The following is a 12240-nucleotide window of genomic DNA, read 5'->3' on the forward strand; positions in this document are numbered from 1 at the left end:
TAATTAAAATCTGCTCTACCAAACCTGGTGTAGCAACTTGGGCCCATTTACATAACCATTACCAACCCTCTCGTAAACAGGAAAAATTGGATTTTCAGGTGTCATTAAAGGAGCTAAATAATAGATGTGGCTTCATCTGGGGCAGTGTAAGATGTGGCTGCTCTTTCTGATGAGCAAATTTTTTGTTCTTTTGCAATTGCTGTGTGAGGGTACAGGAAATCTCTTGAAAAAGGGGCTGAGCAGAAAGAGCCACGAAGGCAGCAGACTGAAATGCAAATCTCGCCTGCCTGAGACCTGGGGGTCCGCTGACCCCCAGAGCACCATGTGAGAGAAGGTGGGTGGTGACCATTCAAAAAAACCACCATGTTTCTGGCAGAGCTACCGACCTTACTGCGTGTGCAATGCATGCTTGTGTGATTCAGCTGTGAGAAGGAAGGGGAATACTGTTTTACTGCAGAAATGCTGATTCTTTCTCAATACAATGCGGTTCTGCCCACCTACCGGCTCGTTCTGACCACGCGCACGGCCGTGCTGTACCGGCTGCCCCCTCCACACACCCCCGCCCCTGGGATTATGACAGCCCCAGGGCTGCACTGCTCCACTCCAGCACACACCAGGTTGCCCACACCGGCTGCACACTGCAGCCCATCGGCACCGGGCAGCACCTCGCGCCCCACACAGCTGGCTGCACTCCGGGCCCCAAAGCCACCCCCCACTCTGGGGACGCAGTCCACGCTGCGAGCACTGAACCCAGCACCGCTGACCCCAAAGGATGAGACCACCCCACCCAGCCCCGAGCTGGCTCCGGTCTTCACAGAGCATTTGCCACCGATTCCGGATAGGGATCGGCACTCACCGACCGTGCCGCCGCCGCTGACCACGGCTGCAGGAAGAGAAGGGTCTGGTCACTGCTGAGCAGCACACAGGTAGGTTGTGTGAAGTGTAAAAGGGAATGAAAGGGGTTACGGGCTTACAAAGGGAGGTGCTTGGTCGGCTTACCTACGCTCACAGGGTTGCCAGTGCATATCCTGTAAAAAACAAAGCAACGTCTCAGAGATGTGCTTAAGGGGATGCTCCTCAGATATGCATGCACATGGAGATGCTGCCCAGTCTTAGAAATCCTGGGGGTACTTCAGTTTGTCTGTGTTCCCAGGGGTTGTCTGTATTGGCACTGAACTGCTGCAGATTGGACCCGAAAACCCACAGGTGGCGGAATGTCACATTCCTGTCTGTCTGTCCTCCAGCAATGCGATGCAGCTGCATTGAGTGGGAGAGAGGGGGATGGGAGCAATGCTCCTCTTTACACCGTGGGGAGATGGGAAGGAGCAATGCTCCTCTTTGTACCCGCAGGGAGATGGGAAGGAGCTCTTCTTTGCACTCACGGGGAGCTGCAGCCACCCAGCATTCCCCACTCCCTCTCCTCTTGGGTTTTGCTGCAAGCTGCAGCTGGGCATGCTCCCACCTGCTCTCTTCTCCTTCCAGCAGAGTCCTGTAGGTCGCAATCTCGATGTCCAGGGCCAGCTTGACGTTCAGCAGCTCCTGGTAGTCCCTCAGCAGACACGCCATCTTGTCCTTGGCCTGCTGCAGAGCTGTCTGCAGGTCCACCAGCTTCTGCCGTGCATCTTTGAGGGCGCAGTCACCGCGCTGCTCAGCGTCACAGATGGCTGTCTGCAGAGCTGCGATCTGTGAATGGCAACAAGTGGCTGAGATAGCAACACAGACTTTGGCAGGGCTGCAAGTTTTCCCCCTTGTTTCCCAGCTAGAAACTTGTGGAGAAACCTAGATTTTGATTGGGCACCTGCAGTGGCCATGCACTGGAGGATGAAGGGAATGGATGTGTTGACTGCGCTGTAGTAAATATGCAGACACCATTATTTCTGGTAGAGACAAACCAACTGGATTCTGCTAGGTGGCCACCTAGAGAAGCATGATGACACATCCAGGCTGGAGCTGGGTCTTGGGGTTCCTTTGCACCCTACCTCCTGTGCAGTGCTCAGCTCTTCACCCACCTGTTTCTTCACATTATCTGATTCACACTGCAGCTTCTGGATCATGCGGTTCAGTTCAGCTATCTCACTCTGGTTGTTCCGTAGGTCATCACAGAACTTGCCCCGGCTGCTGTGGAGCTCTTCCAGCTGTGCATGGGAAAGGGACAACATTACACTGGGAATCACTCCTTGCAGGAAAGGGGACGACTCTCTGGAGCTGCAGCAAAGCTCCAAGGTAGCACTGAGATGGAACCTTATGTGGGCACTTTGGGAAGGGGACGGTGCTCCTGATGGGTGTGCAAGAGGAGATCATGATGTTCTGTTTTTGTGGGAAATTATTCAGATACAATAGTTATGGTGTTGTGTTGATTGGGTCTCTTTTTGGCACATTTTTCTTATCAAACTACAGTGCCTGAACACCAAGGGATGGGTTTGAGCTGTGTCATGCAGGACAGAAGTGCCCCTCAGTGTTTTGTTGGTGGAGGGTTTCATAGCCACCTGTGCAGTACTCACTCTGGTCTGGTAGAAAGCCTCCACTTCAGCCTTGCTCTTCTGGGCAATCTCCTCATAGCAGCACTCCACGCTTTTGATGATGCCCTCCATGTCCAGGTCCCGGCTGTTGTCCATTTGCACGATGACCGAAGTGTCACACAGCTGGCAGTCCATCTGTGCTCTTTCCTGCAAAATCCACCACAGGTCATTCCCTTTCCCATGCCAGTCCCAGGGCCGCACCTCAGCTAAAGGGTCTGAAGGGAAGAAGGAGCATTGGGGACAACTAGGGACAGTTGTCCTATGGATGCCCAACTGGGACACAGGATCCTTCAGGCAGCTGACTGGTTCCCAACAGCTGGGACTTGCTGTGGTAGTACGACATGGGATTGCCTGAAGGAGCAAAGCAATCCAGCTGGAGTGACTTGCTGGGTTGCAGCTCAGCATTGTGACTGTGCCAGAGATGTTTGGGCTGGGCATCCCCTGGGGTAAGTGCTTTGGGCCCAATGCCTGCAGGCTGCTGGGAAGTGTTGGTTAGAAAAGTTGGAGAGCAAGCACCAAGCATTCCCTGTGTTTTGGTAGGTGAAAGCATTTTAGGTGAAAGCATTATTTCCACTAAAAGATGTTGACATATCCAGCTAAAAAAGTGAAATGCTAAAAATAATCTGGGTTTTCAAGATCAAGGCTTTTCAGTGGCTCCTAGTCATGGATTGGATGCAAATTTGGGGGGCTTTTTTTCATGCAAAAGGTCTCTCCCTTTGCAGCCAGCAGTGTGGCAGACAACCAAAGCATCTAAGTGTCATTACCAGGCCCATACGTAGCAATAGGGACTTTTAGGGGGGCTGTGGTTCTAGGATTTTAGGAGAAGACACCTTTCGTCATGTTGGTTTTGCTCTCAGAGCCTGGGGCAGTGGGTGAGCAGCTCTTACCTCAGCATAGATGCACTTGAGGAACTCCAGCTGCTGCCGCAGGAGACCGACCCGCACCTCCAACTCTTCCTTGGTCAGGTAGAGGCAGTCCACATCCTGAAGAGAAACCATGTGTTGGGTCAAAAGAGGGAAAAGAACCGAGGGCTGTGCCCAAGCTCATTTTCAGTTAGCTTTGCAGGACTCACGCTGTGGCCAACCCCTGACTCTACCTGGATTTGCATTATCCGTGCTTAAAACCTGATGAGGTTCTGCACATTCCTTGGGTCACCTCTATGTTGGGCTTCCCCTGCTCAGGCAGTGCTGTGGCTTTGCATTTCTCCCCCAGGTTTTGCTCACCTTCTTCAGCACCACGAACTCATTCTCCGCTGCCGTGCGCTTGTTGATCTCATCTTCATACCTGTGTTGGAAAACAGAGGGAGGGGGCTGCTGAGTGCTGGGGGTCCCATCTCCACAGCCCAGCATGGTTAAAGCCAGGACCTCTTCCTGTTTACTTTGCATCTCAAATTTTTTTTTTGCTTTGTTGTTATTTTTCCTCCCTGCTTGGCTATGTTCAGCACTTCTAAATAGCCCACGCCAGCAGTATCGGTGGCTGGTGTGAGGTGGCAGCAAGATAGGCGAAACCACAAGAGGTGCAAAACTGTGCACTGAGCTGAAGGCTGGGTGTGCTCCTTCTAACCCTGTGAGTTTTTTTGAAAGCATCCAGGACTTCTGCTCTCAGAGTTTATGGGCAGAATGTGGCCAAAATGCTCCAGGGGAGGTCAGGAGCTTGAGCAAGCCATGCAATTCCCATTTGCAATGAGAGCAGAGACAGTGCGTAATGGCCGAGTAATTGGGTCTGAGAAGAACTTTCACAGAATGAGTCTGACCTCATTGAGTGAGAGAAAACTTCTGAGAGCTTGGCTGTAAGCTCTTTGGAGAAGACTCTTTCATCCTGGCTACGCATAACCAGCCACCAAGCGTCCTGGTTATGGCTGAGCATAGCACACAGGGAGCAATTAAGGAACATCTGCATCATAGATCAAAAAGCTGCTCCCACATTTCCTCTGAGAAGAATGAATGAACCCAGTGGGGATGATGTGGATGAAGGCTTCTGTGGGCAGGGGCAGCACCAGAGGCACAGAGTTTGGTGAAGTGGGAAGATTGATATGGCAAACTGCTGTGTACAGGAGTATCAGGGTGAGGAAAGGAGCTCCCTGTCCCCTCCTATGGGTACATTGCAAGTCTTGGGTGTGAGGCAATGAGACTCCAGCACAGAGACCTGCTCTATGCCCAAGTTTTTAGACTCATGGACAGATGCATTAACTTCATGCTCTGAAAAGCAACCAGCACCCTCCGCCTCCCCTTTGCACTCTGCTTACTTGCACTTGTATTCCTGCACCAGGTCCCGCAGGCAACGCTCCTCGTTCTCCAGCCTCTCTCGCTCCCCCAGCACGCACTCCAGCTGCTTCCTCAGGTTGCAGATGAAATTCTCGAAGACGGGCTCCAGGTTGCGCCGGGATGCCGGCAGGACGTACTGCTGCAGCAGCTCCCACTTGGTGGTCAGCACCTTGTTCTGCTGCTCCAGCAGCCGGACCTGCAGAAGGGAGAGATGTGAAAGTCACCTGGCCTCTCTTATCTTGGGCAAAGGCACTTTGGTTCCTCTGCTTGCAGAACATAAGAAAAAAACTAAAAGGCAAGTGGTTAAGGGCTGATTTCCCGGCAGCCTGAGTGCTAAGGGCATCATCTCCCTGCCCAGGGCTGAACAACGCCCGCATGCTTGCTCCATGTGGAACCCAATGATCTGTTTGAGCAAAGCACTACTGAAGAAGGATCCCTTCCTGCTCTGACAAGCTGATTCCAGGAACGAGCTCTCCCAGTGCTGAAAGCTCCATCCAAGAGCTCATTTGAATGCATCTGATTGAAGCTCTAACCACGGGTACTTATCATGCCTTTCACTTCTAGATTAAAGAGCTCTCTAAGTACTTGGGAACCTTTATGGATCATGAATAAGTCATTTTTCAGCGGGAGGAAGTAGGGTGGCTCCTTTACGTGGGTTTGTTTTTCTCAGCTGCGGAACAGCTCACAGGGAAATCTGAGCCTGGATGGGGCAAAGAATCCTCTGTCATCTGAAAAATCATTTTCCATAACACACCCCTAAGCAGCAATGAAAGTCCCTTAGGCTCAGCTAAGATAGTAACGATAAATGATATTTGTTTAGGAAATCACCAAATCCTTTCATTGACAGAGTGGACAGAGGAATTAAAGTTGATCTCATTTTAGCTAGACCTCCATCTTTCTCCCTCTGCAGGGTGAAGTGAACAGCTTTAAGAATACAGATATCATAGAACTATAGAATAGTTTGGATTGGATGGGACCTTAATGATCCAACCATATCACAGAATCATAGAATCATAGATCCAGAGGATTGTTGTGTTGGAAGGGACTTTAAAGATCATAGAACCATAGAATGGTTGGGTTGGAAGGGTCCTCAAAAACCCCCCATCCCCACCCCTTGCCTTGGGCTGGTCCCACCTCTCCATCTGTTGCCCAGGCCCCATCCATGGTCTTGAGCACCTCCAAGGTGTTTCTTTGGTGTTTGTAGAGGTAAGAGAGCAACTGCCAATCGCACGTGGCATAGGTTGGAGAAGACCTCCAAGGTCATCTCAGCATCTCCCTCCTTTGTCCCACAAGCTTTGGCTTGCTGCTGACCCCAACTGAGACATTTTGCAGGCTGGTGGCCATCAAGAGGCACAGCAGAAGGGCTGGGATCCAAGCAGTGCCTGCACCAGGAGCCATTGGTGTCACGTTATCCGCGGGCTCACCTTGTCGATGAAGCAGGCGAACTGGTTGTTGAGGTTCTTGATCTGCTCCTTCTCGTGGGTCCGCACCTGGCACTCCTCAGGGTCCACCCCCACGCACAGGGGCTTGAGGAGCTCCGGGTGGATGCTGACACCGCGGATCCCTTCCGATCGACCTCCTCCAAGCCCGATGCTGATGCCTCCGCCATAGCCGCCCATCGCCACGCCATCCCCAAGGCCTCTGTAGCCGCCCAGGCCCCCATAGCCTCCGCAGTTACCGAACCCCACCACCGTGCCCACGCCAAAGCGACCTCCGCCATAGGCAGCGCCGCATCGTCCCACGCTGCCCGCTCCGTACGCCGCGCTACGGCAGCTTCCTCCGAAGGAAATCCTCTGCCCACGGCCCAGGTCACAGACACTCCGGCTGCTGAAGCCACCCAACCCGCAGCGCCGTGCCGCCGGCTGGCACACCGAGGCTGAGCTGCTGCCTGCCCTGCCCAGACCACAGACAGCGGAGGCTGAAGAGAAGCCACGTCGGCCCAGCAGCGAGCTGGAGGTGTAGCACTGCCGGCTCATGCTGTGGCACACGGGGACGGGAGCAACGGTGATGGAAGAAAGTGGAGGAGTGAGAGAGGAGCGCGAGGAGATCTCCTGTGGCTGCTCCCAGGTGCAGCCCGGCTCCTTATATACGTTCCAGGAGGTGCCTGAGATGCAAAAATTTAATTTATCCACTGGGTTTGGTCTGCCTGGCAGCAAGGAATGGCTTCCAACATTTCCAACCCACAGCAAACACTTCCATCTCATATGAAATAATGTGGAAATTAAAATAAACTGCTTTGCTTGCAAGCTTCAGTTTCAGGACTTATATTTTACTTAATTAATCTGCTTCCTTATTGTGTAATTATAGTTTAGCAAAATAATTCAAGGGGTTTTTATTCATGGCTTGTTTACTGTTTGGTTTCACCACGGCGTTTAATTACATTCCAGGACCTCCTGCAGAACACCCCGCCAGGGTCTCTGGGCGGCTCTTGAGCAATGGACAATGGAGCAGGAGGCGGTTCCATCAGTACACGCGTTTCTGCACCTCAGTGCACGGCCATGGCTCTCCAAGGTGGATGCTTGCAGCTGTGTCGGGTCAAACCTGGATGGGATAAGAGCAGAGCAAGGGGTTGGTGGTGGAGGCAATGGAGCATTCTGTGTTTGTGTTGAGTTTGGTCGTGGGGGGGATGCTCTGGAGAGGGGGTTCATGGGCAAGAAGTCAAGGTGCCCATCGGAAGAGCATTTTGTGCTGAATGATGTGCTTAGGGAAGGGCGGCTGTGCTCGGTGTCTGGGTGTGATGGGACCAGTGAATACCTGGAGGTGCAACAAAGCAGTGAAGAGAGACATTTCAGACAGGTTGAGCCATGTTGGCCAGAATGAACATTTTTCCTCTTATTCCTGCGACACGCCTATTGGACGTTAAATTATTCAAGTGATATCTGTTAATGAGAAAGCACCTTGTCTTCTTAATTAAAATTCTTAAAAAGAGTTTTGAATTTGCTTGGAAACAAATAAACTGCTTTTTCTTTTTTTTTTTCTTTTTTATTTTTCTTTTTTTTTTTTTTTTCTTTTTTTTGCCTGAACAAAGGAGTCTAATCTCAGAAGCACAAGTGATTGCATAGCGTGCCTGAAGAAGGTTTTGCATTTTTGCTAGGGCAAAATTTCCTGGTTCTGGGAGGATTCCTAGACAATGGGATTGTGTACTTAAAATGGATTGTCTCGAATGAGAAAATAATGCAAAGGAATTATGGTAATTTAGAATATTTGTGGTGTCTCCCCAGTTAAAGGTCTTTCTATTCTTTTTTACAGATCTCAGAGTGGGTTGAAATGAGGCATGAAATGCAATTTTAATCACGTTGTAGCTCTGTTGTAGCCACATTGGTCTGAGAAACGAAGGTGCAAGTTTAGTGATGAGATGCAATTCCATGTATGAGGTCGTGGTAGCTGGAGGAAGGAGATGGGCTTTTGGGCTCTGCTGTCTCCACGTCATCCTGCCCACCGTCACCCAGGCAGCTGAACCTCTTGCTGGTAAGCAAAAAGGGGAATTATTTCAGAAATGTATATTGTGCCCAAGTTTTGGTGCAGGACAACAGGTGTGTTGTCTAAAGTCCAACCTGGAGTGCTGTCTGTGCACAGAGCCCTCATGGCCCCGTTGCACCACATGTGCAATGCTTGCACAATTTTAGGGTTGTAAAGCAAGGAAAATGGGACCATCACCCGTGTTCCTCCCATAGCTACCATCCCTGCAACCCCTCCCTGTTGTTTCCCCATGCACTCACAGCACCAAGCCCATACTCCAGCCCTGAGAGGTGGCTGCTTGCAGGTGCCCAGCCCCGCACATCAGAGGGTTCAGGGCAGTGCTTGTGGTTTGCAGTTGCTGAGCTGTCACAAAGCCAGTTCTGGTTACATAAACTTCAAAGCAAAGAACGCGCCGATGCCATTTCACCTTCTGCAGGGAAGGATTGCAGTCACACATCTTCCCTTCTCTCCAAGCTTTGTCCTGTCTGATGCAGGTCTGGTGGTGGCTGGGGAGCTGCGGAGAGGCACTGATCTGCTGCTTTAAAGGAAAAAGTTGAAACTAGTTTTCAGGCTGATGGGACTCAGCAAAGCTTTAAAGCGGCAGACGACACTTGAATTTGCCAGAAAACCCCAGACATCCTTGGCCTTAAAGATGCCTCAGGCCCTGGTTGCTACCCTGGGACCCGAGGCCTTGAGATTTACATCCACCCTGCATTAGGGCAAATTAGTCCTATTTAAGCACCCTGCTACATTTGGTCTGTTGGGTCATCTGTGAAAACAGAGAGAGCCCCAGGGGTGTTCCAGCCTCCTGCTGTGATGACCAGCCACCCAAGATTGCTTTATCCCAATGAGAAAACCACTTTTTAAAGACCCTTTCCTGATGAAATGGGGCCAGCAGGGCTTGGCTGTGCTCCCAACACTGTCAGTGCTTTCCCTCTCTTCCCTGGGCAGTTTTTGTGGCTCCTTGCAAAGGGACCCTGCAGTCACTATTAAAAGCATTAATGAGGCCCCTGGGACATCACCCTCTGATTGCAGAGGTCCATGAGGGCTCTTCCTGCTCTTAACTGCAGCTGGATGTTCCCACATGAAAGCAGGTGGTGGATTTGTTGGCACAATAATCCGAGCTCCTTCCATTGCTATGGTCACCATGCCCCCCATCTGCCCACCCCCAACCTTGCTTTCCACTGGACATCACACGGCTTTCATGCTGCTTTTGGACAAAAGAAAAAATGAGCAGGATAGTTCCAACCTTCCAGGTCGGATATCAGGAAAAAAAATCTCTGAAAGAGTGATGATGCATTGGAACAGGCTGCCCAGGGTGGTGGTAGAGTCACCGTCTCTGGGTATGTTCAAGAACCGTGGAGATGTGGCACTGAGGGTCACGGTTAGTGGGCATGGAGGGATGGATTTTGTTGGACTGGATGGCCTTGGAGGTCTTTTCCAGACTTAATGATTCTTTGCTTCCATGAGTAGGCATGCTGGTGTTGGGTCTATGGTTGGACTCGGTGATCTTAGTGGTCTTCTCCAACCTTAATGACTATGATTCCATGATTCTGTGATTCCAAACCAGCATTGGCAACTGCCCACGTGCACCATCTTTATTTATCATCCTGCTATGTAGGACTTTTCCAAAATCTTTTCCTTCATTTGCAGCTTTTCTACTGGAAAGAGGATCTGCACAATGATGAACAGAGGCTCACCAACATCAGTCACTTCACCAGCACCGATGCTGGGCGTTGTGACGGTAAGGAAAACAGAAGTGAGCGTTACTCCCAAGGGCAATGCATCACGCCACGGAGAGTTTCCTACTGTCCTATTTCCTCTGTCAAGCATTTGGCCAACCCCGGTGCCCTGAAAGCAAATCCAGGTGTTTCATTTGAGGTACCTTTGCCATATTCTGTGCTTCCTTTTTACTACTTTCATGGTGGGGGAGCCGGGCGCAGAGTGCTGCTTTGGGCACTGTTGGGTGATTGCTGGAAATGTTGATGGGTTCCAACAGCAGCACACAGCATCTTGTTTGGGTATTGAAAATCTCCTCGTTGATGATGCTGACAGTGACCTAAGCAGAGAAACTCTCCTTTATAGCCCTTGCTTATTGCCTTATTTTGCAAGAGACAAATAGGTTTCGTACCAAACACTGTGGGTGTCCACCCTCTTCCTTTGTAACGTTCCTCTTTTGCATAGGAATTTGTAAGGCCCTTTTGCATCACCTGGCCAGCCGTGTGGCCTGATGGGTTATTAGGGCTCTGAGTAATGGGGTGGAATGGGCAAGGCAGGGTCACGATGAAAGCGCATGGAGCAGCGCTGGGAACGGTCACTGCAAAGGGAATGCAACCACGCGCTGGGAGCAGGGCGTGAGGTTTGCACCCGAAGTGTTTTTCTGGGGAAAGGTGGCAAACAGCAGCCAGGTGCTGAGGCTGGAAGTATTGCTGTGCTGTGTCATGGGACAGCTGCCTCTGCCTCTCCTCTGGTGAGATATGAACAATTCCAACCAAAGCGTGTTCCTTCATGCACAGGGACTCCAGAGATGCCTTGCAGCAATGGAGGTGTAGGAAGAGAGAAATGCAGCCCAGAATTTCAACCTGCTCCCAATGGGGGGTCTGGAAATCTGTTTGGGCACCGTAATGGCCATAGAAAGGAGCTGTGCAGCAGCGTGTGTGATTGATGTATCATAGCATTCATTTTTCAGACTTACATTTAGGTTTCCCTAGAAAAAAAATGAAGTACCAGTGGTACACATGCACAGAGCAGAAAACTCAGAGCTTTTATCAGCAATGCAACCTCTGCATGCTTGTGGAGCGAAGTCACCACTCTGTGGAGGGGGACATGGGGAAATGTTAGAGAGCAAATCTCATTAAAGGCCTGGTCTAAACAGCTTGGCAGATAGGATAAGAAGGGAATAAACACACTTCTTGCACTGGTTTCCTCCACCACCAAGCGGAAGCTGGAGGCCCCACACATAGTCGAGGGCAGTGACAGGCAGATTCAGGAGCAGAGGTGGGGCTCTTGGTCAAAGCCAAACAAAAAAGGACAAATGGGAACCGGGAGAAGCAACAATGCTGTGCTGGTAAGCACCCAGCAATTCATAATGCCTTCCAGATGGACACTTAGATTAAGGAGATTACAGAAGGTATAGCTTGTAAAATATGTACCTATTATCTTAATGAATGGTTAGAGTCGTGTTTTGTGGCTCATTTTGCCACCTGCATGCAAAAAAATGACTGTGTGTCATGGCAGAGGCGGTGGCTGGGTGCGTAAGCTCTGTGTAATGGTTGACCTCACTGGGCTGAGCGTGATAAAGAGAAGCATTTGTCCTGGAGGAAGATGCAGCCATCTTCCATTCCTTGCAGCCCAATGCTCAGCACCCAGAGGTGCTCAGATCTGCCCTGGAGGGCACTGCAGCCTCTATCTCCCCTCTGAGCAGCTCAAGGGCTTATAGCTTCCAACCCCAGACATGGGCTCTCTGAATTGCCAGCAAACCACACAGTCAGGGAGATAAAGCCAAGCAAAAGTGCCAATTATAGCTGATTCCTCCAGGAGCTGAGCACTCCTCTGTAGTAGCCACATCCTGTGGGGAGCAAGATCAGAGGCAAAATCATGCTTCTATTTATTGGAATGTCTTTCTGCAGTGGATTCCTGAGCTTTCTGACCTCCATCTCCTGCTTTAGGAAGTTGTTTCTTCCACATGTCCATGGTGGGCTTGAAATTCAGCTGGGGACCTTTCAAATGTGTGCAAAAACTTCTTTACAGTGAGGGTGACGGAGCACTGGAACAGGCTGCCCAGGGAGGTGGTGGAGTCTCCTTCTCTGGAGATGTTCAAGGCCTGCCTGGATGCCGACCTGTGCGACCTGCTTTAGGGAACCTGCTTTGGCAGGGGGTTGGACTCTATGATGTCTGGAGGTCCCTTCCAACCCCTACAGTTCTGTGATTCTGTGATTCTGTGACCTTTCCTTGACTACTGCCCTGGATTGGGAACTGCGCTGCAAGAAAATACAGCT

At 50.9% G+C, this 12240-nt stretch overlaps 1 protein-coding gene across 1 annotated transcript; it reads right to left on the bottom strand.

Moving 5' to 3' along the window:
• Window positions 1-497: 497 nt before the first annotated feature.
• On the bottom strand, window positions 498-6759 carry LOC122170336 (keratin, type II cytoskeletal 6B-like). Its single transcript, XM_042837091.1, has 9 exons — window positions 6208-6759; window positions 4765-4979; window positions 3743-3803; window positions 3407-3502; window positions 2502-2666; window positions 2010-2135; window positions 1463-1683; window positions 1000-1028; window positions 498-883 (listed from the first exon to the last, which is right to left on the bottom strand). The coding sequence occupies exons 1-9, from the start codon at window positions 6757-6759 to the stop codon at window positions 498-500; spliced, it is 1851 nt and encodes a 616-aa protein (XP_042693025.1).
• Between the last annotated feature and the right edge of the window lie 5481 nt (window positions 6760-12240).

Source organism: Centrocercus urophasianus, unplaced genomic scaffold (assembly GCF_019232065.1).
Source record: "Centrocercus urophasianus isolate 14NV4802_14NV808 unplaced genomic scaffold, USGS_Curo_1.0 seq_67, whole genome shotgun sequence".
Lineage (NCBI taxonomy): Eukaryota > Metazoa > Chordata > Aves > Galliformes > Phasianidae > Centrocercus > Centrocercus urophasianus.